At 35.0% G+C, this 23,493-nt stretch overlaps 3 protein-coding genes across 5 annotated transcripts; 2 read left to right on the forward strand and 1 right to left on the reverse strand.

The window, feature by feature from the left end:
• The first annotated feature begins 249 nt into the window (after positions 1 to 249).
• LOC140827866 (uncharacterized) lies at positions 250 to 4,802 on the forward strand. The gene is made up of 7 exons (XM_073190779.1): positions 250 to 485; positions 1,664 to 1,793; positions 1,917 to 2,044; positions 3,054 to 3,192; positions 3,500 to 3,614; positions 4,093 to 4,156; positions 4,335 to 4,802. The coding sequence occupies exons 1-7, from the start codon at positions 318 to 320 to the stop codon at positions 4,629 to 4,631; spliced, it is 1,041 nt and encodes a 346-aa protein (XP_073046880.1). The 5' UTR covers positions 250 to 317; the 3' UTR covers positions 4,632 to 4,802.
• A 790-nt stretch (positions 4,803 to 5,592) lies between these two features.
• On the forward strand, positions 5,593 to 18,057 carry LOC140827867 (alpha-mannosidase I MNS4). Of its 3 annotated transcripts, none has more exons than XM_073190780.1 (17): positions 5,593 to 5,829; positions 7,787 to 7,906; positions 8,008 to 8,100; positions 8,877 to 8,963; positions 9,410 to 9,500; positions 9,986 to 10,041; positions 10,587 to 10,659; positions 11,174 to 11,283; positions 11,958 to 12,008; positions 13,092 to 13,180; positions 13,317 to 13,398; positions 13,500 to 13,613; positions 14,456 to 14,535; positions 14,822 to 14,957; positions 15,547 to 15,617; positions 16,095 to 16,338; positions 17,111 to 18,057. In XM_073190780.1, exons 1-17 carry the CDS (start codon positions 5,713 to 5,715, stop codon positions 17,405 to 17,407), a joined length of 1,911 nt encoding a protein of 636 aa, XP_073046881.1. In that variant the 5' UTR covers positions 5,593 to 5,712; the 3' UTR covers positions 17,408 to 18,057. The 3 variants fall into 3 exon arrangements, with proteins under 3 accessions (XP_073046881.1, XP_073046883.1, XP_073046882.1); XM_073190782.1 differs by lacking the exon at positions 5,593 to 5,829 and adding an exon at positions 5,860 to 6,249; XM_073190781.1 differs by lacking the exon at positions 5,593 to 5,829 and adding an exon at positions 7,523 to 7,670.
• A 1,867-nt stretch (positions 18,058 to 19,924) lies between these two features.
• On the reverse strand, positions 19,925 to 21,610 carry LOC140827869 (auxin-induced protein 22D). The gene is made up of 4 exons (XM_073190785.1): positions 21,271 to 21,610; positions 20,851 to 21,050; positions 20,429 to 20,528; positions 19,925 to 20,205 (listed from the first exon to the last, which is right to left on the reverse strand). The coding sequence occupies exons 1-4, from the start codon at positions 21,465 to 21,467 to the stop codon at positions 20,130 to 20,132; spliced, it is 573 nt and encodes a 190-aa protein (XP_073046886.1). The 5' UTR covers positions 21,468 to 21,610; the 3' UTR covers positions 19,925 to 20,129.
• Positions 21,611 to 23,493: the final 1,883 nt, after the last annotated feature.

Below are 23,493 nucleotides of genomic sequence, written 5' to 3' on the forward strand. Positions count from 1 at the left end.
TTATTAAAGAAAATTATTATTGTATAAATAACATTAGTCTAATAATAATATTAATACATAAATAAATAATAAGGACAAAAACTTGAGACATATTTTTTATTTGGATCATCCATTAAAAATTATTACTTTGTATGTTAAGTGTATTATTTTTATGGTAAATATCGATAGATTTGATCTGTCTCATAGATAAATATTCGTAAAATCGTCTATAAGTACTCATAAATAAGAAGGGCTGCCTTTCAAACGACGTCGCGTGGGTTGTATACATGATGGAAAACTGGGCAAAAGGTTGGGGAGTAATTTCGGTATAAAAAAAAATGGCACACGGAGGCTACGGTAAGCGCAGAGCCGCTGCTGTCCGAAACACGGCGGGGAACCGGCGGCCTAAAGCCCTAACGGTGGACAAGAAGTCCAAGCCTAAGGGCAAACCCAAATCCGTCTCTCTCAAAACTCAAATTCGCTCCGTTGAACGCATGCTCCGCAGGGTATCAACTCGTCACCCGCTTTCTTCCCACCACACGAGCACGCACAAATTTTTGTTCTTGAATGCATAAGTTTCGTTTTGATTTAAAATGTTACTGGTTGCTGTTGAATTGGTTGCTGGACAAGCCTGTTAGCATAGCGTAAAGCTAGCTGTGTTTGTATTTATTCTTTCCTCGATGCTCGAAGCGGAGCTATAAATTTAGTGCGGCTCTTGTTTTCGAGGTAGAGTTGAGTTTGTTGTAATAGGAAATGAGAAGGGTTAATCCTTGGGAACTTATTCTTCCTCAATTACATTAGATGCTTACGTCTTTCACTCTTGCAGTTCTGAGCTAAATTAGGTTATTAGCTAGTCCTAATTTTTTTTTTTTGATCGAGTTCAATTGGATCGGTGTGCATAAACTGGATTGAGTATTTTTGTTATTTTCAAGTGAGTTGAAATTTGTAGCCTATTTTGGACCCCTTGAAGCATTTTTCGTTTTGAAATTTCTCATGATTTTTTTCTAAATCCGTCATCACATTCAACTCCTCTGCATCTATGCTTCGGACTATAGGTGGCCCTTGTAGCTTCGGGTTTTGATATGCACATTATCTTCCAAAGCACACTCTATACTTGATGTTATGACGGAACAATATTTATTGTGCGTAGTGCAGTTGGACATAGTAAATGAATTTATATGCTAGTAAAAGAGTGTTTGAGAAGGATAAACAAGTGCTTCCTGGATTTGCATAGATGTTATAGATGCTGAAACTGAAAAGAAAAAGACTTTCTGTGTATGTGTTTTGCAGGCTAAGCATCGGTACAGGGTTCTGGAATGAAAATTTGGGGTTGAATATTTTCTAGAGTCTGTTAATTATACATTATTTCACTTATTTCTCCACGATGTTCATATATTCTTGTGGATCTTATAAAGTTTATAATCATTATGTCCAAGAGAAAGTGCACTGAAATCCGTCTTTTGTTTTTACCATCTCAGTTTCCTCTACTAATTCCTCAATCTCGTCAGGGTCTCAAGTTTGAAACCAGTCTTTAGAGCATAATTTTCTCTTAAATTGGATTAATTTTTCCACCCCCGCTTTTCAATTTCTTTGAGTTTATTAATGGACCAAATTGAGTTTGCTGTATTTCGTTGTGGGATTTTTTTATCTTGATATGATCAACTGAAGATAAACCATTGTGCAGGATCTGCCTCTTGAAGTTAAAGAGGCCCAAGAGAAGAAGTTGGAGGAGCTCAAGAAACAACAGGAGATTCACAATCGTCTTGCTGTGGAACGAAAGATTTTCTTGCGGGACAGAAAGATCAAATTTTTTGGTATGGAGTAATTCTGACTATTCTGCATGTTCCTATCTATGTTCAATGTGCCAAACTGGGTACTATACATGATACTGTGAAGTGTTTGTTGCAAATGACCTGGTCGTTAATTTGTATGTCTAGAGAGAAGAAAGATTGAACGGAGGATAAGACGGTTGGAAAAGCAGCAGCGTGCTTCAGCTGGTCAGGCACAGGAAGCAGAGATCGCTCAGCAACTTTCTAAATTGAAAGAAGATCTTGAATATGTCAGGGTAAGCTGTGGAATCTCTTACTTTCTATTATTCATGCTCTTGTTTTTTATGTTATGTATGGATATCTAAGTTGGGCGGTATCTTCTTTCTCAGGCATTTTAATGCTTTGTGTTGATCTAAAGTAGTTCAGGATATTTGGTTTTGGTGGCCAACTCAACGTACTGAGCTGGTCTTCATGTGGCCTTTTAGAGTCAATATATTATTTTAGGTTTATGATGACAAATGGGTTTATCAGGATTATTTATTTTGAAGAATTTAGTAAAATTTATTTCCTTTTGGATTTACACCTTTGACTTATATGAACGCCTGCAGTTTTGTTATTTGCATCAATTGTAAATTTCTCTCATTACTTCTTGTATGGTATTACAGCCTTATCACTCTGAAGAGAGAAAAAGAAACATGTCGTTTCTTATCTCTGGTGTGGCAGAATCAACCATAAGATACTACGGTGTCAGTCAAAAGTTTAGCCATTTGTTTTAATAGTTTATTTTGCCTAAACAGGAAAGAAGCAGGAGGGAAGAAGAAAATTAGTTGGTTGCTATTCATATCCTCCATCACCAATACAAAAGTAACTATGTGGCTGAGTATTAGAGCATTAGTGTCTGGAGAGATATATTGAAAACATGCAATACCCCACTGTTGACCTTCAACGACCCCAGCGGCAGCCAAAAGTTTAGCTAGCTTTCTAGTTTTCAAAATAGTTTAGGTAGTGTTTCATAATTTCAACTTGATATGTGGTAAAGTTGGACCTTCAAAACCAAGGCTGAATTTTGTCAAATTTGTAAGCACCATCACAATGTGTTTGATGGGCTTGAAATTGGTTCTACTTGGGATCTTAACTTGATCACTCTACTGCAGTAATATATAAGCATGATTAACATAGTACTTTGTAGGTAATTGGGTTTTTGTAGACAGTTCTTCATTTCCAGATCATGTGCATTTTTAGTTTTATCACATTGGTATTAACTCTTTGTTCTTTTTTGTTTTCTTCTCTGTAATTGAATTCTAGTTCTTCCCAAAAACAGAGAAGTATGTTTCATTATTTATGGGAGGTGATGAGACAGAAATTGTAGAAAAAAGAAATGGTTTACGTCAGCAAATTAAGGCCAATTTGATTGCTGCTGCAGCCAGTGGGAAGGATTTGGAAGGTACATATTTTTCCTAGCTCGCACTAGAAAGTTGCTTATGTTTGTTTTTTTGAATTTTGTCGAAGAACCTTAATTTTTTTACCCTTTACTTTCCTGACAAATGTCTTTACATGTCATTGTTGTGAAGTTCCTTGGTTGAAACTTTATAAGGTTTTCCTTTCATAAATTACTTGTCCTAAACGAGACGTGAAGATGAGAATTTTGTTTGTCAGCACCCATAAACAGTTCAAGATATTCTTGTTTTTGTTTCTTTTTATTTCGTGCCTGATGCTTAGAACTTATATTTTTTGCTTGAACTCGGTAACAGAAACAGGGAGCGAGGATGATGGGCTTTTGGATCCAAGCGATGATGATTTCTTCTTAAATGGGAGCTCTAGTGATGATGCTGATGCAGATGATGAGTGGACAGACAAAAGCACAAGGTATCGGGAGAGATTTCTGTTTTATTCTTCAAAACCGAACATTGTCGTTTGTTGAATCCTGGCTTTGCCAGCCTCCTTATACCTGTTCAGTGACATAGAATTTGATGCTGGTCTTAAATCCCAACATTTGAAGTGTTTTTGTTTTTGAAGGACCATAAACAAAATAGTTAGATGTGTTGTATTCATACCATTTTGGTGGATCATTACGTGATTAAAGCTTGTTTGATAGAAATGCTACAAAAGCTTTTTATTGGCATATGTACATGAACTCAACCTAAGAGAACGTTATATTAAACTCTTACAAGTTTGAAATGGAAAATAAAAACCTGCCCATGATGCCGAGGCTGCAGGTAATAATCAGTAATCCTAGACTACCTAATTAACACACACGTCATACATATTTTTTGATAATGTAGCAGGCATGCTCTCTTTTTTATCTCCAAATGACATCAGGAAACCGTTTCTGTATTTTCTTCAGGGAGCAAGTCTCGAGTGCCTCAGGTAAAGCAGCATCCGGAATGTCAAGTGATGAAAGAAATCAGGTTAGTATTCGAATTCTAAGCTTGCCAATCGTAGTTATCCCATGATCAAATATTTGTTGATGTGTGCAAAAAGCCGATAAATTTTGTTGAGAATATGAAACACAGAAGAGTTCTAACCAAAGATGTTTACGATTATAGTGTTTGAAAAGGTCACAGCTTCTACTTGTTATTAATGCAGAGGCAGATCTCTGCTCGTGCTCTCATGCCACCACCTAGACCATCAAATAAACCGTTTCCTCGTTCCGTTCATAATAAATCAAGATTTACTGGATCTTCAGGAAAGAAGCCATCACACCAGAGAGCCGAACTATCAACCTCTAGCAACACATCTAGCAGCATCAATAGGCCTTCCTTCAGAAAACGGGGCGACATGGATTCAACCACTGGCAACAGTGGTAACCAAAGTTCCAACTCTGATGCTCGAAAACCTCGTCGAAAGAGAAGGCCCAAGAAAAAAAAGCAACCGGCATCATAGTTTAACCATCTAGTACTTATGGCCTTTGCAATTTTAATTTGAAAAATGTACCTCGTCGTTTTATTTCACACAGTCGAATTTGCCTGCTGACTGAATAATATTCGATTTTACGGGTAAAATTTTCGGCCTGTTGTTGAATTTGTTGAATTAATTTGGGTCATGTTGGGACAACTATGTGGAGATTGTTGTTGCATTCTATCGGTTGAATAGGTGAACTATATATATAGGTTCAACATGAAATTCAAAGATCCATGAGTGTGTGAGTGTGTGTGTGTATTGTTTTTCGTGAAATATCCATGAGTTTGTTTTATGATAGTCGATTGGTTTCATGGAAAACATATTAGAATACAGATTGGTTTTTAGTAAAAATATTTGTCCACTTGGTCGCAATGATAAACTAATTAATTTGGTTTTCCTTTTTTTTAAAATTTAATGTATTTATTTAATTTAAATATTTCTTGAGTGGTATTTCTAAAAAAAAGTCAACTTTTATTATGTCTACGCATTTTATTTTAATATTATAGGATTAAATATGACAAATTCAATAGGGCAAACACAACAAAATCCAAATTCAAGTCAATTGTCCACTACGAATTCACGTTGACTCTAAAAAATAAAGCTTTCGTTGGTCAGTTAATCCTAACTTACCAAAAACCAAGTTTTGACCTATAAAATTTATTCTTCTTTTCTCCTAATATTCAATAATTATTTTAAATGGTATCATTAATAAATTTTTCTCACTTGGAATTAATTGACCTAAAAAGGGTTTTAGCTTTAAGCTTGAGTGTAGAATTGATTAGGAATTTTTTTTTTTTTGTGTTTAAAAAATTAGAGTTTTTTTAAGAATAATTCTTTTATTTATACTTTTTTAAAAAAGGGAAAATTTATTTTTCACTGATATTAAAAACGCTCTTATCAGATAAGCCATACAAGTGAGAGTCGCTATTGACTTTTTGCACGATTTTAGCTCCGACAGTGATTCGGTTCAGTTTCGAAGTATTCGTCGGGTATATCGATCCATCCCCCCTTCTCTCTCTTTCACAGCCCCAAACTCAGACGAACAACGCGCACACGGAGATCTATGGGAGTCTCGAAGAAACCGATTTTGCTGGTTTTACTATTGTTTTCTGGGTATTTTGCATTTGAAGTTCTCTCTGAAGGTGTCACCAAGGAGGAGACGAAGCAGCTCAGAGATGAGGTACACTGCAAGTTTACGTCAATGGTGGAAATTAAGAAATGTTGGATGGATTCCTTTTAATGATGGAGTCACAATCATCCGGTGATCGTTTCATGGATCATTTGTTCTTTTCTCTGAGTTTTTTTGGGATGTTTTTTGTGTTATTGGAGATGTTTCTATGCTTTAAGGCTATAATGAACTGAATGGCAGATAATTTAGCTGCTGGGGATACCCAAGAATTTAATGCAGCGGCGATTTTATTTTATTTATTTTTTTAAAAGCATCAGTCGTGTTTTCAAGGCCAGCTGGGTTCCTCATTGTTAAGTGGGATGGATCACGATAGAATTGAATGGTGGGATTTGGTCTATTAGGTAATTAGGTGTCAAGCTCGAGCATTTCAATTTGGGATGGTGAAACTGTGCTTCCGGGTGGGCTCGCCTGGTAATTATATGTTTTATATATCCAGTGCTGCTCTATGTCATGCATCGGAATAGAGAAAATCATGGTTCCCTGTTTGGTTCCGAAACTGAGCCCCTTCTTTCTTGGGGATTTGGAGGATGAGAACAGGGATGATAATGTAATTCCAATAAATTTGCTGAATAACTTTATTGCGTTGATATCCAAGTAAATAGAACCGATCTAATTCTCTAAACAATCGGAATTTCGTACTTCTGTCGGATCCTCCCTATCTCCTTATCGAGCTTGTGGAGGTAGATGTTTCCTGGTAGGGCCGATAATAATACACTGTGTGGGACGGAGTAAGGACGCTTCTCACCTCCTACGAGTCATCCGTCGGAAAAGACTTTTTGAATGGAGTAAAAGAACTTGGGATCGTCGATCTCTTCCTTAAAGATTGAGATGAGTCGATGTCAGTCGATGGTGTGAAAATACTTCCTGATGTCGAATTCCAAAAACCAGCGGAGGTTCCCCACTGTTCTTTGATCCATCTTAGGACCGAGGGGCAGCCTCGACCCGAGCGGAAGTGCGATGTGTCTGGAAACTCGGGATTGTAAATGAATTCGAGTACCTTTCTGATCGCCTGTTGGGAGCAGGTTTTTCCACTAACTCTCATGTATTATTATTCTAAATCATTCTTCTTTCTTCTTGAATACCATTTTATCCACTCCTCTGAATTCCATCCACCTTCGCTCCCGTCTTTGTGTGTTTATTGGAGGAGATGGGCCAAATTACAAAGGTTATCTCCTTGTCTTGATTTACAGTCGTGAACGGGTCTATACCAGTCGACATGTCATTTTTGAATGATGAGTCCTTATTCTAGTGTATTTTCTTTTACTTCCAATTCTTCCTCATCAAATGAGAAAAAAATTCACCCATAGTCCTGATGAATTCTCCTCCACAGTTCACGTCTCAAATTTCTTTTCCATACCGCACACCACCTGGCTCCTCACCTACTTGTAGTGATCTTTCTCCTGCTTCTATTACATCTATAGCCACCAATTCTTCTTTGACTAATACAAGTGCACCACTTCACTCGTCCTTTTCCATGTCAGACTCCACTAATTCTTCTTCCCATGAGGTTTTTCACCCTAATGACTCTCCTGCCAAAAGGGGAGGGATAAGATTAAGAAAAGTCTGGTTGCTGCTCGAGTCGGGTACTGGGGTATCGTCTGAGATGTTTATCCTGAGATTAGATGAAGTCGGAATGTGATAGGATATAGTTTCTACTTCACTTTTTGTTCATTAAAATTTAATGATATATTTAGACAAAAGGAAAACTGTGATTGATTTGGATTTCCCCGTCAAGATAAATCTCAGACCCTATTGAGAATCAATAATATTTGGTTGTACGACCGTGATTTTTTCAAGTGAACAAGAATGGACGGAATTATGCAATTTTAATGGTACAGTGTTTGTTCTTTCCATTGATTTAAGAGTATTCTAGTATAACTGCTCTTTTCTTTTCGCACAAGTTAAAAGTATGTCCTTTTGATGGTGAACCTTTTTGCGTGTAATTTAGGTGCGTGAAATGTTTTATCATGCATTTGATGGGTACATGAAGCATGCATTTCCTCGTGATGAATTGAAACCTTTATCATGTGGTGGGGAAGATACTCTTGGAGGATATGCTTTAACATTGGTGAGATTCACTGCCATTAATCTGTTTCATGACTGTTATTTTTCTTAGTTACTGTTATCAATCTTTTTTTAGTAATTCTGCTGGAATGTTTGCCTGCCCAGATTGATTCACTAGACACACTGGCTTTGCTCGGTGATCAAGAACGCTTCTCAGCATCTGTTGAATGGATTGGTAAAAATCTACGGTTTGATATTGTGAGTATGGACTTCATGTTCGTTTTATGTGGAAATGAACTTCGAAATATCTACCTGGTCTGGTTTCACGTCACTTTATTGTGATAACAAGGTTCAGTGTATTATTGCTAATTTTTCTCCTCGCCCTGCTAGAGATAAGACACATGCCTATAATGCACCCATTTCTGGAATACATAAGAATATATATTACTGTGTTGTTCTACTGGTTTGTTATGATGTAAATTGGTTATAACGATGTAATCTTTCTAATCAGCCCGCCGGATTTATTCTTCTGTTTTTCAATAGTAAAATGGAAAACAAACAGCACGAACATATTATTCTTTTATTGCTGTGAACTGTTAATTTAATGAGACGTGACTTGACATGGTTCATGCATTTGGCGAAATCAAATGACCCCTTCAACTGTGAGAAGTAGTAAGTTTATTGTGAAATGGGGCTCTGCATTTCATTTCTGGCACTTGAATAGTCTGTGACTTCTCAAGGTGGAACTAGTTAACTTGAAAACTTAAAACGCCTTGGAAGCAAAGAACCACTGTTAAACCTTATAATCAAATGACTATATTCAAGGAAAATGTACCATCTAGAACCAGACCTGAAAGTGGTATAACACTGATCAGATGAACCATTACTTAACTTAGTTTATTCATATATATTACGTATACATTGTCTTCTTGTTGTTCGAAAGTGTCTGGATGGGTGAAGCATTAAAAAATTGTAGGTGTCATTTTGGTTTGTGGTTTATCTCTCCAACTAAATTTTTTTGCTTTGTATTGCAGAATAAGACCGTTTCCATCTTTGAAACTACTATAAGGATACTTGGAGGTTTATTGTCTGCTCATCTCCTTGCAAGTGATTATAATACGGTATAAAATAATGCTATCAACACCTTCTGTGCTACTATTTGATGAAAATTTTAAAATTTACCTTTTGCTTTAAATTATTGGTTATTTATCCTTTTATATCTAGTTAGTTTCTGGTGTCATTATGACTTAAGATAGAACAAGTGACAACAAGCCATTGTTAAGCTAGCAAGTGTCTATTTTCCCATTTTAAGTAGATGCTGTTACCTCAAAGCCTTTAGAAAATCCAAGTTATGTAGGTCACATCCAACTTCAAAAGTTTTGTTGTATCTATGCTTTTATTTTTTTGTGAAGCAAGTGTTGATGGGTCTTTGCCAACTGCATTATTTAATCCTAATCCTGATAAAAATTATTGGAGAACTCTTGTTCATCCCTGGAAACTTTAAAATGACTGTGCTATTTCAATCTCAATACTTCAGAATTTATGAATGCTGATTTTGAACTTCTAGGGCATGAGGATACCTTCATATGATGATGAGCTACTTCGCTTAGCAGAGGATTTAGGTCGCAGGATGTTACCTGCTTTTGATACTCCTACAGGTACAATTTGATATTTTTGCAAATTTTGAGAACCAATTTATTGTTACAAACTGTATTCACGTGAATTTATTGTTCCTCTATAAAACTCTACGCATTTTTTTCTGGTAGCATTCTGAACTTCAGTAAGTTTTGAATAAATATACACCTAATTGCTTACTATTTTTTTAGGGTATAATTAGAAACTGAAAAAGTTTTGTCGGTCAACGGGTTTGAAAAACCAGTTAAAAAAATAATATTCATCATTTGTCTTATCAATTAAGAACATGCTATCCTTGCCTTTTTCCCATCAGCTTGTTAGAACAATTGCATTTTTGCATATTTTTCATCTTAACGAAACATCTGAGTGGTTGAAACAAGTGATTAAATTGGAAAGTTAACACAAATAAACATGTCATTAACTTCATTTATATTTAGGTAATGAATATGCAACCTTTTCTTATAGGTTTTTGTGGTCTTCTGACTATTAATTGTTATTTTTGTGGCAGGGATTCCTTTTGGATCAGTAAACCTATTGCTCGGTGTTGATGAAAACGAAAGCAAGGCAAAGCTTCTTTGTGTTCTCTTTTCTCTCTTCTCTCTTCAAGTACTATTTACTTCCATTATTAGTAATAAAACTATAAGAAATAATATATAATGATCGATTTGTGGTATTTAAACTTTTGTGGGTATTTTAATACACTTATTTTGGCTCAAAATCAACTTAAACTTGAAAATGAGGAATTTGAAATCCGTGGGAAAATTACCCAAACAATTTGAATGTTTCCATGATAAGAATTTGAAATCCAAATCCATCAAATCTGTCGGTCGAATGCAATGTTAAATACCATGGAATTTTTTACGCCATGTATTCTCAGCCAGACGATGGGAAGTTCCATTCGTGATACCATATCTTCCTCTAGATTCTGAGATCATGTGATTATACGCAGACCGCAGTGAATAATTGATGATGATCTGACCGGTGGGAGACCAAGTTTGTTGATTAGATCTGATTCATTTATGATGATTTTATTTTCTCGCTCGTCTCTGCCTATCTTTTTTGTATAAAACGAAAATTATTTACTAATTTTGAAGATCATATGTGTGTAGATAACATCAACAGCTGGTGGTGGAACCCTGACATTAGAGTTTGGGGTGCTCAGCCGCCTGACATATGATCCCAGTAAGTATTGAAATGATTTTTGAATATTATTATCAAGTTCTGTTTACTTTTATCAGTATTTCTTATGCAAGTGTTGTATTAATTACTATCAAAGAATATCCTGTCATGAAAGTGCAATTTGTCTCATCTGAGAGAAGCGAAAATCAAATATTCTCCCAGAAGATTACGTAATGAGAACATTTCTAAGGGTTGCTCTTTGACATTGTCTAAAGAGGCAGTAGACTAGAATCTTTTTTGTTATCTAATTATCTTACTTCGTAGTTCATGTTGAGGTTTCTATATCATGCACCATAAAACATTTACAACCGGCGACCTTTGAATAAACAAAAACATGTTTGATGTGGTCACTATAATAAATAGTTTATCCAACAAGATGATTCAGTTTAATGCCTTTTCATCAGAATTCGATGTGTTTTTATCTCTTTTAGAAAAGCTCAACCTGCTACCATGTAATACTGCAAGGAAATTTTAATATTTTCTTACACTTCCCCGCTGTCCTTCATGGTAAATGCAGTTTTTGAGCAAGTCACAAAAAATGCTGTTCGAGGACTTTGGTCTCGTCGTTCAAGGATTAATTTAGTTGGTGCTCATATAGATGTTTTTTCTGGTGAATGGACTCAGAAGGTTAGTTTTTCAACGTGATAGCTATAAAAAGGAGATGGATGTTTCTTTCTGTGGTTCATATCTTACCATGCTTGGTTATTTATTTCGGACGTAATGATTTCATTTTTTGTTCTATTAATTATGCAATTCTTTTCTTCCTTTGCAATTTTTTCTTTATTCATTGTGCTGTAAGGGTGTTATCATTTGAGAGATTGTTATGGGCTTGGGCTTATGGGTAATAGTTTGTTTGGGTTTATGGGTAATAGTGGGTTGGATCCAAATGGGTTTAGTTATTTTGTACTTTGTCAAGAATAAAATGGGGTGGGATTAGTTATTTTAGTAGATTTGAATTTTATGACAGTTTTTGCTAGCCAATGCTAGGGGAGAGGGAAGATGTTCTGTTATGAATATTTTCTGCTCTAAGCGGCCGTTCTTCTCGTGAAGATTTGTCATTTTCTTTATAGATCTTAACAATTAATATTCTCTTTTATTACTGGTTTTGTTGGAGTTTTGTGGATTGAGACGTAACAGAGATGATGCCTTATTCTTTCTTTGATTTATTTATATTGGAGAACCTTCCTTGTTGATATTTAAGTATTTTTGTGTAAGTGAAGTATATAAGGTATATTAACTTAATTCGGTAACTTTTAAGGGATAGTGGAGTTGGTAAACTGCAATTGTTTGTTGGGTTGCAGGATGCGGGAATTGGGACAAGTATAGACTCTTTCTATGAATATCTATTAAAGGTGATTCCTGTTAGAATTATGTCGAGAACTTTCTGTATTTCATACTGATCTCTTTTGTTTTCCATTTATTCTTTTTATATATTATGTCTCCTGGTAATATTGAGGATGACCTTTTAAATGTTACAAAAGTTTTCCTGGAACATTTTTCTTGCATTTCAGATATTTGATAATATTGATGTTCATTTTTCTACTTGTTCTAACTTCCAATGTATAATGGGCTGTTCAAAGCTTTTTGGTGTAGCTTTGGTCACCAAATTGCTAAAATCCAACTACTAGCATTCCTTATTATATATGATGTGACCATTGTGGCTGCTTTAGAACGCATCTTAATTTCCACTTCGTCTTGGCTTATAAAAACGTCACGAGGCCTTACTAAAACTCATTGGATTACGATCTACAACCTGATCTTGTCAAATAGCATATGACCAATATAACATAGGACTTCTCTTGTAACCCTTGAACACCCTCAATCATGTTTACTGTTAAGGCAACTTGAACTTATCTTTCGGCAGTTATTTGGATTATCCATACTTTCATTTGAAGATTCATCGAGGAGGCATGTAATTCAAACAAGTCTTCCATGCTTTAATTTCACACTGGAATACCACATCAGCTTTAGAGATTTGACCTAGCTTATGTTAGAATTGATGAATTTTGAAATTATGGAATTCAAATCCATAATTTCAAATTTTTTGACTTGTTTGGATATAATAAATTTAAGTGAATTTCAAATCCTCTCTATGTAAAGTTTAGTATTTTCAGTAGTAATTCTACTAGAATTCAAATACACCCCAGATGAACCTAGATATACATCATTTAAAATCCATTCTTCAAATCATTTCCCAAAACAAATACTTCTTTCAAAGTGCAACTCAAGTTAATGTTCCTTTAATTATGTTCTAGATATTTACTTCATTATATATATATATATATATATATATATATATATATATATATATATATATATATATATATATATATATATATATTGTATTTTGGTACTTTCTTGGAACTTCAGAACTTATTTTGTGGGATATGCAAATTGTTTTACCACCCCTTTAATCATCATTGAGTTGGCTTCAGGCTTATTTGTTGTTTGGTGATGAAGAGTATCTTTTCATCTTCCAAGAAGCTTATAGGGCTGCAATGCACTATCTTTATAATGATCCATGGTATGTAAATTCATATACCAACTGTCTCTAGTTACATATTATTCCAGATGTATTCAAACATTTGCCTTTTTTCTTTTAATTTTTGCCGCTTTTTTCACATTACAAATGTTCTGGTGATGTTTTTTATTGTATGTAGGTATGTAGAGGTAAACATGAATTCCGCAGCCCTTGTCTGGCCCTTATTTAATAGCCTTCAGGCATTTTGGCCTGGACTTCAGGTGTTTTTTTATTGTTAAACTTTATACTTGTCGTTTTATCATGGAGTCATGCAAGTTTTAATTTTATGAGTAAGTTGAACAGTTCACAATGCTTCTTGAAGGTTCTGGCTGGGGATATTGAGCCTGCAATTAAAACACATGCTGCCTTTTTCAGTGTCTGGAAACGTTATGGTTTCACTCCAGAAGGTTTCAATCTGGCCACTTTCAATGTTCAGGTTGGCTGATTATTGTTATCATTTTGTTCGTCTGTGTTAATCCAAGGATTTGCGCTTCCCCATTTCCATTTTATTTGCTCGAATTTTGCTAATTTGTCATTTTACCAGAGTGAAACACCTACAGAGCGTTGAACTTGCAAATCCTTATTTATGTCAGTTGACATCTAGTTTGGACAGTGGAGACAGGAGTTCGTGAACATACAACTTTGTGACACCGGTTGCTAAGATGAATAGCTACCGTGCTAAAATAACATAAAAATAATGAAATTCTTGCGCTGGCCCCATATGAGTTAGAGGATTCTTCCTGTTGCTGGCCACCTCTACCCCTTAACAGCAGTCCACCCCAGCCCTCAAGTTGAGAAAGAAATAAAGAGATTATTAGGCATGGAAAGCTCTATGTTTGACTGAGATCTAAAAACTTGTCTTTGTTCTTTGTGTCAACACTCATATACGTTTCATATTCATTAGACGACGAGTTAATTGAGAACTTTTTCAATAAAATGCATCTTCAATTGTTTGTAAATTTGATTGCTACCCACATAATTTTTATATATGCTCTCAACCTTGTTTAAGTTGTAGCATCTCACTTAAATTATTTTCTTGAGTCAGTACTTCCATTTACCCCAGGAATTACCTGCATAGGTTGTTTGGCTGATGAATTATTAATAAGGGCATTTAATAAATGTGGTGCATTGATGTCTGTCACATAGCAAGATAAGATTTAGTGAATTTTGAAATGACCAAAGTGCACCTGTAGAACACTTAGCTGTAAATGGCAACAATTGTTTTTCATTTTGTTCCTCTATTATGATTTTTCATCAGTTGTTATTCTTTCATCTCAGCAAGGTCAGAAAAGCTATCCACTGCGCCCGGAACTTATAGAAAGCACATATTGGCTGTATAAAGCTACCCGAAATCCCAGGTTGTATTTGATTTTATGAAGAATCCACTAATGTCACTCACCCACAAACAAAACATCTTTTGCTGAAACATTTTCTTGTTTTTGAGTGAAACAGACCTATAGAATTTTTTTATAGGCCACATTAGTACAAACCACATATCTTGGAACATAGACACTAAATAAGTGGTTTTTGCATTTGCCTCTGGTGCTCTGAGGTTGTATATTCCCATTTTTTAGCTCAATTCTCCTGGCGTCTCATTTCAATTACCCAATGTGTTTAAGATATGACTTTTGTCAAACTGCTCAGTTTTCTTGACGCAGGACGTGACATACTAGCAAGCTTGCAGTATGGGGCTCGATGCACTTGTGGATATTGTCATATATCGGATGTAGAATTTCACCAGCAGGAAGATCACATGGAAAGCTTCTTTTTGGCTGAGACTGTAAGTTCTTTGAGTCTCCTTTACAAGTCTGACATTTTTTAACATGTTCATCTATCACCTCTAATACCTTCGCCTTGACTCCTTGCTTAGTGGAGACTCTATAGGCTCCTTTTGATATTGTATAGAACCATATTTGTTAATTTTCAAATCTGATAGGTGGAAATAATACTGCAAAGGAAAATTGGTATTGGTATGTAGTTTCTGCAACTGGCATGAATATTTTAGGAAAACATCAACGACTGCTGGCTTCTTCATTGGAAACTAATATGGGCATTATAAATAATTAACTGGTGAGTTGGACGTTCAAGGCATAAAAACTCGTTGATTTGAAGTATGATACCATTTGAACCTATTCATCTTGTCAACAGACCACTCGGTGGCTGTATACATACTCTTTTTGTATGATCTTGTGGAGTCTTGTCCTCTAACTACTTAGACTTTCCAAGATACATGCATTTGGTTCTGCACCGCTTTTATTGAGTTCCTCTTCTAAATCACATGATTTTATTTTTCTCTCTCTTCTTTCCTCTCTGGCTGGCTTGTGCATTTGATCGTGATATTTCACTCAATTTTGTATGAACTAATTCAGGTAAAATATTTGTGGCTGCTATTTGATCTAGCAGCTGGTCCAAATAACTTGGTTGAAACTGGCCCATACAAGTGAGTTGCTTTTGTTATCTGTTATGTTTCATCAAATAAGTTAATTGAATAAAAATTTTGTGCGAATTATAAAATTAAAGGTTAAGTATGCTAACATAGTCGCAAATGTTAAACCTTCCCGTGCTTTTACTCTTCGACCATAGATATTAGCTGAAATGTCTATGTGATAATCATATGAGTGGACAGAGTTATTGGCTTAAAGCATGCTAAAATCTTTTTTTTGTTTCATCAATTATCTATGGTCGAAGAGTAAAAGCACGGGATAATCATATGAGCAGACAGAGTTATTGGCTTAAAGCAGGCCAAAATCTTCTTTTGTTTCATCAATTGCAGCTCCTTCGTGGAATATGTTTATGTTTCTCGGCACTTGTGCTGTGTTATTCTTTTTCTTTTTTTTATCCCAATTAGTATAACTTTGTATTAATTTCTCTGCCTCCCTATCTCAACCATAATTGCGCGGAATCTTAACATTTACAGATACATCTTTAGCACGGAAGGCCACTTACTTCCTGCGACTCCTCAAATTTCATTGGTGACTGAACATTGTTCATACATTGGAGCATATTGCAGAAGCGGAAATCCAAGGCAGGAAACATACCCTTCACACATTTCCAAGGACTCTAGGGATAGAAATCAAAGCGAATACTACACAGTCTCGGACTCCCCCAATTTTTTACCACATGCCAATTTACAAAGATCGCACTTCTCCGGATTGATGAAGGTTAGGATGAAGTATCATATGCTAAATATCCAGAGCATGTATGGCTCGTGCTCTGGCTTAACCTCACTTTCATGAGAACTCTGTATGATATGTTTAGTTGTATTCAGTTAGACATGCCTAAGAAGGTTGTCCGGTATCCTTGGAGAAGTTATGTGTTTCCTGTTAGGGGCTTAAATGTATTGGGCCAAAGTCAGCTTACTGTCATGGAGAGAATTCTAGAAGCAACAACTTGGGGAAGGGGGAAGGGTAATATAAGAGCAGGGAGTTGTTTTGAGTTAGCCATTCAGTTATTTTATTTGTTGGTTGTTGTGACTAGCTTAGCTAGGAAATACTAGCTCTTGCTAGGATTTTTGTATACAAGTTTAACTCTGGGAAAACATATCAGTTCTATTTGCATATAATTTCAGTTTCTGGTATTGTGGTTGCAACGTTTTCATACTTGGTTTATTAATTATACATTTCTGTATTTTAGATACAGACCTTTTGAGCATAGAGTTTCCCTGGAATGCTCGACAAATCATAATGATGTAGCATGTTGCCAATTTTGTCTTATGTTGGTCCTTCAGCTGTAATCCAAAAATGTTGTTTTAAAACTTGTCTGAGATCCATGTTTGACTGAGATCTAAAAACTTGTCTTTGTTCAGGGAAACTAAGTGCTTTGTTTCAAACATTATTTATGTAGATTGGAGAATTCTTTTGTTAACTTGCAAAAAAAATTAAAGTTTTTTTTCCTGGACTGGAGATTTTTTTTACCAAGTCTTGTTATTTGCAGGGGTATTGTCCAGGACTAACTCATGGGCAGAGATTTGGCATATCATACTTTACTTCTGATACCAATATTGAGAATGAGCCAGCAAGCTCAACACAGACTTCAGTGATTCTGAATTCAACCATTATAGTGGTTTCAGATCCCATTACTGTGTCCCCAGATTCTGAAGTTAACAAGGATCCTGGCATTCTCCAGGACCTGGAGGATGATCCAAACCAAGAACCGAAGGAGGATCCCAGAGTTCCTCAACTGGACGATGATACGGCAGAAGAGAGTAATGAAGAACGTGTAACAGAGTGAGATTCGCTGAAGGTAAATTTTATAATCCTGAGAGCTGTTCATTATTCTTTCACAAGGATTGAAAGTGCTTTGGAAGTCAATTTGAAGCTTCAGGCCATCAGCCAGGGTCGAGTTTGGAGACACCTCGGAAGGCTCAAGTTATTTGACCTCCTGAATATTTCTCTTCATGCACTTGGGAGGAAAGGTTTGCATAGCTGAATACAAACTACACGATTGGTTTGCATAGCTGAATACAAACTACACGATTCCTGTTAGATATGGATTACTGACTGAATTTTAAGCTCTGGTTAAGGTTATACATAACTTGTTCCATAGCAATTTTTAAAGATGTTTTTTAGAGGACTCGTTCGGTGCTTCTAGCGTTGACATGCTCATGGAGTATGAATAGGATGTTACAAGGTGAGGCAATCTTACCAATTTATCCCGTCTAACATTTAGCATCAAGTGAAGGACTAGCTCTATTTAATTTTTGAGGAATCATGGAGCTGCAAGCTCAGACAGTTTCGTACAAATATTTGCGGGTATGGAACTTCAAGTTTAAATGGCTTGCAGTGTTCTTCCTTATATGGCAATTGATTCATATGGGACTTGTTACTTTGTTTGAAAACGTTGCATTTCATGCAGTACATGAAAAACTCATCGTTCCGTTACTTTCTGAACTGAGCGTCTGTTCAATCTTATTTGTCTCTTGGATTGTTTGTTTTGAAATACGAGTCAGATATGCATTTATGCGAGCCAGGGTTGGAGCAGCCTTGAGTTCTCAGGTCAAGATTGAGTTTTCTTTACAGTGAAAGCATATTCTGGTCTGGTTGTTAAACAATCGAGGTAAATAGGTTTCGTCAATTCGAGCATTCTTTATAAACGCTTCGGAAATGTAGAATTGAAGGCAAAGAAAAGAAAAGAAACAAAAATGTGGCTCTTGATGGAGTATTTGAAGGAATGATTTCAAGTGACTCGATAGATCCTAAGATCGATTTGAAATCTACTACAATGACTTAAAAAACAAGAGTGAGTATCATGTGAGACCGTCTCACGGATCATAATCTGTGAGACGGGTCAACCTACCCATATTCACACTAAAAAGTAATACTCTTAGCATAAAAAGTAATACTTTTTCATGGGTGATCCAAATAAGAGATCTGTCTCACAATTACGACCCGTGAGACCGTCTCACACAAGTTTTTACCAAAAAACAATACCTCGTTACGTGGATTGACCCAAACTAAATGATGAATATATTGCATGTATTTGTAAGTTCGATGAATGTATTCAAAATATGTTTCTTCCATAACATTAACAGGAACTAAGAATATACTCCAAACTAGGGCTGCAAACGAATCGAACATGTTCGCGAGTTTTTCGAGCCGGCTCGATAAATATTCGATTCGTATTCGAACTTATCGAATTTGAGCCGAACTCGAACATGTTCGAACTTTTTTTCGAGCCGAACTCGAGCCCAAATTATTTTGTTCGATAGCTCGCGAATAGTTCGCGAGCCTTAATATTTTATTAATATAATATAATTATATATATATATATATATATTTCGAATATTTCGAGCATTTCGAGCTTTCAAACCTTAATATCCGAGCAATAATTCGAATAGTTCACGAATATATTCGAATATTTCGAGCCGAACTCGAACTCGAACTTCATTTCGAGCCGAGCTCGAGCCCAAACATTTGAAATTATCGAACTTCGAATCGAGCTCGAACTCGAATATACCTATTTCGAGTCGAATTCGAGCCTGATTTTTTTACTATTATTCGGCTCGATTCGGTTCGTTTGCACCCCTACTCCAAACATACAAAACAACAGAACATTACAAATATATAATAATAGATTTCGATTCTGGCAAAATCATAAATATTTTTGTGGAGTCTTTGTCTGGATAATAAGTATATAAAATTAGCATTGAGGTTCACTGAATCTACATGATAATATATAAAAATGTAACATTGGCTTTCGTTATACATTCTAGTAATTCGTTGAAAATTCAACATCCCCGAGGCAACAAATATTAATTTCGTCGCCACAAAAGATTCCTACATACACAAGATATTGGACTTAACCACTGACTAATTTTTTTTTTTTTTGCCTATTTGAATATCATCATACCTTGATTGATATCGTTACAAAATTATCCACGCACTTCCCGAAATCCAACGATGGAGTTCACCATATTCACATGTACCCAACACAATGCAAATATGCAACGAAGATTTTAGCCATATTGTTTTTGAGCTGTTTCGGGCGTTTGCGGTCGAGTAGAATGCAAAAAAAATATTAGAACAAATATTCTTGAACATATGTAATTCCTTGAAAAGCAAATAAGTCTCCAAATGGATTTATTACAAGGAAAATGTCTGGATACTACTAAAAACCACAATAGTTTCTTTTACAGTTTTCGTGTAGCACACCACATATACATAAACCTAGTGAATCCATGGGGGAAAAACAGAAAAAAAAAACATGAAGGAATTATATCTTCCTCGGATATATTTCGATCACTTCCTGTTTTCGCAGTCCAGATCTTCTATTGCAAATGATATTCCATCTAGGATTTCACGTATGCATAAGCACGACGACAAACGTTGTCGAAAACATCTTCATAACCGATTCACCAGGCATGACGAGTATATATATAGAACAGGAGATGGGAGTATAATCATCTAACAGATGATCCCACGATCCTTAACAACCCACGGAAACAGTGTTTAGCTCACGCACCGGAACCCAAACCTCGAGCTTCTGATCCCTTCATGATTCTCAGTCTCTTACAAGATGAGATGAACATCCTGCAAAAAATCAGGGGAGGACGAAAGCTCAGATCATATTTTAAAAAATCAGACAGAAAAAGACATAAATTATTTGCAGTAATCCATGTATTGTTTTTACCAGTTAACATCCGGATTCTATATACATACATCTCTTCGAAATTTTAAGTTTTGCTCCAAACCATCCCTCTATCCTGCCGTCTCTGAGTAAATAAAGAGGTCGAAATTAGAGCAGAGGACTTACTCCCATGGAACATCTCCAACAAGCATCAAGTCACCATCTTTATCTTCATAAGCAGGTGCATATTCAGATCCATTATAACCTTCTCTCTCTGAGTATTCACCTGATGATCACCAAAAGTATAGATAGATCCCTCGTTACAAATCTCCCCAAGAATCAAGAAACTCAAAAAATACTCGAACTTGCAAACAGTATGTATACAACAAATAAAAACAGCCGCTCACCTTAAAAGATTTTAACTTTTTCTACAAATACATTAGATTAGCATCTTTAACTAACCAAAATTTCAAAGATCATATCTAATCTAACATAATAAAAAGAATAAGCTTACTTTCATTTATCATCATCAACTAAATTCCCTACTTCCCAGAGCCAATATTCTATGTAAAAAAAACGAAAACTCGTAAACAAATGTAAATCCCTACCTAAGGTGAACTTGAACATGCTTTCCAGAGCTTTAAGCAGCTCAGAATATCCATTGTAAACCTTCAAATCAATCTTTCTAAGAAAAGGAGCACCATCCATGCTAACTTTCACATAAATCCCAGTTTCAGATTCCGTCTTATTTGGCCGGAGATTATTCTTCTGGTAGGATCTCACCGGCGGCCACCCCACAATCTGTGCCCTGTCATCAAATACCCAGTTAATTCAACAAGCCATTTGCAGATTTTATGTACTTGAGCGAATTTTTTCCCTTAAAACATATAAGAATTACTGTCAAAATATGAATTATCTTCCCATCATCTAACTTCTTAAGCATTAAAAAATTTGTGCTTAATATCTAAAATTTCCAAGCCATTCGGTTAAACACGAAAAAGAAAGACAAAGTTGAGTGAGTTTCTTACTTGGGTGGCTGCACAGTAACCGGGTCGCCGGACTTTGCCGCTGAATCGCCGTTGAATCCAATCTTCTCGACAGATTCAGGCGAGGCTCGCTTGTTGTTCTTAGCAGTATAAGATTCATCTGTTCCAGGTAACCCCAATCTCAGCTCAGTTGCCTCCAAATTTAGATCATTTACATCGCCCTTTAAAACACCTTCCATTCCCGCAGATTTTGCTCAAAATTCAAGAAATTTGGATCCCTTTTCGTCTCAAGATCCGTAATACGCTCTGAATAAAGTTTCTTTGGAGATTCCGAAAGAAAACGTGTCGCGCCGAGTTAGGAAAATGAATGGTGTTTTTATAGGTCAAGAAAGCTAAGACATCTCCTATTTTAACTCTTTCTTTTTTTTACAGTAATTTTATTATTAGTTTTGCAAATAAAAAATTCCACAAAGATTATTTATTTTTCTGGGGGAATGGCTTATTTAAAATTTCAAAGAGTAGGTTTCTTGTGAGATAGTCTCACGAGTCTTTATCTGTGCGACAGGTCAATCATATCGATATTCACAATAAAAAGTAATATTCTTAACATAAAAAATAATAATTTTTCATGGATGACCCAAATAAGAGATATGTCTCACAAAATACGACCATGAGATCGTCTTACACAAATTTTTGTCAATTTCAAATCAACAACAATTCAAGGCTTTCTAGCACAATTTTTCGACCGAAGCACATTAAAAAGATCGACACTTTGTTAAAAATTATAAAGATATCACTCGAATTTTTTAAAATTCTCAACATGTTTAAGTTGATCTCCGCAAATAAGTAGCAACTTATCAACACATCGAGCGAGCCTGTAAGTGTGGTATTATTTACTTGATTAACGTGAATTTTAAACTATTATGTTAGTTCAAATATTTACCCAATTCGTAAAAAAAAATGATCACGGATTTTCATGTCTTAAAAAATTATATATAAAAATATATAATAGCAATAATATTTAAATAATAATAATAATATAAAAAATCTATGTGAAAAAAATATAAATAATGACATCGTTTGTGGGAATCTTTGTGAAAAAATGTCTGCAGAATGGAGGCAAGAAGGGGACATGATAGGGACAAGCCTACACTTTCTTTAGAGAAATCAAAGATGTGCACGATCAAGATTTTTACCATCTAAAAACAATATAGGGCATTTTTTATTTCTTTTTTTAAAAAAAAAAATTAATTTCTTTTTTAAAAAAAATTAATTTCAACTATTATTATTTTCTTAGTTTTAATTTTTTTTCTATAAATTCTTATTCTACTCAAAAATATTATATTATTAAACAAAATTAAATTAATTATTTCATATATACTTTGTAAATTATCTCATTGATGTTTAAAGTTTAATATTGTTGCTTTGATATCTTTGGTAAAAGACTTGAAGATGGTAAATCTTTGACTGATTATTATATCTGATTGTGCTTGTTTTTAACAACATCGGCTTTAATTTTGTTTAATCCTTTTTCAGCAATCTATCTTTATTTATTCCTTAAAAGCAAAAACTTGTGTGATACGGTCTCACGAGTCATATTTGTAAGACGGATCTCTTATTTGGGTTATCCATGAAAAAGTATTACTTTTTATGCTAAGAATATTATTTTTTATTGTGAATACCCGTAGGGTTGATCCGTCTCACATATTAAGATCCGTGAGACGGTCTCACATGAGATTCACTCATCCTTAAAATATATAATCAAATAAGTAAGATATATTTTGAAACGATATCACGTATCTATTTCGTAAGTGAGATCAACCTAATTCATCTTTAAAGTGAAAAATACTAATTTAGCTTAAAATAAGAGTAGGTCTCTTGTGAGACGGTCTCATGAATCTTTATCTGTGAGACGGGTCAACTATACCGATATTCACAATAAAAAATAATATTTTTAGCATAAAAAGTAATATTTTTTCAAGGATGACTCAAATAAGATATATGTCTCACAAAATACGACCCGTGAGACCGTCTCACACAAGTTTTGTCGAAAAATTAATATTTTTTCTTGATTCAGGTCTTATTATAGATTTGTTTCACAAAATTAATATGTAACACCGTCACATGTGAGTTTTTTGTGTTATTATATTATATTCCATATAATATTTTTGTCAAATTTTCTATTACCCATATAATAATTTTAAAAATTAAATAATCCAATATATTATGATATGACATGATATTTTTAAATAATTAATTAATCCT

Source organism: Primulina eburnea, chromosome 3, assembly GCF_022965805.1.
Source record: "Primulina eburnea isolate SZY01 chromosome 3, ASM2296580v1, whole genome shotgun sequence".
NCBI lineage: Eukaryota > Viridiplantae > Streptophyta > Magnoliopsida > Lamiales > Gesneriaceae > Primulina > Primulina eburnea.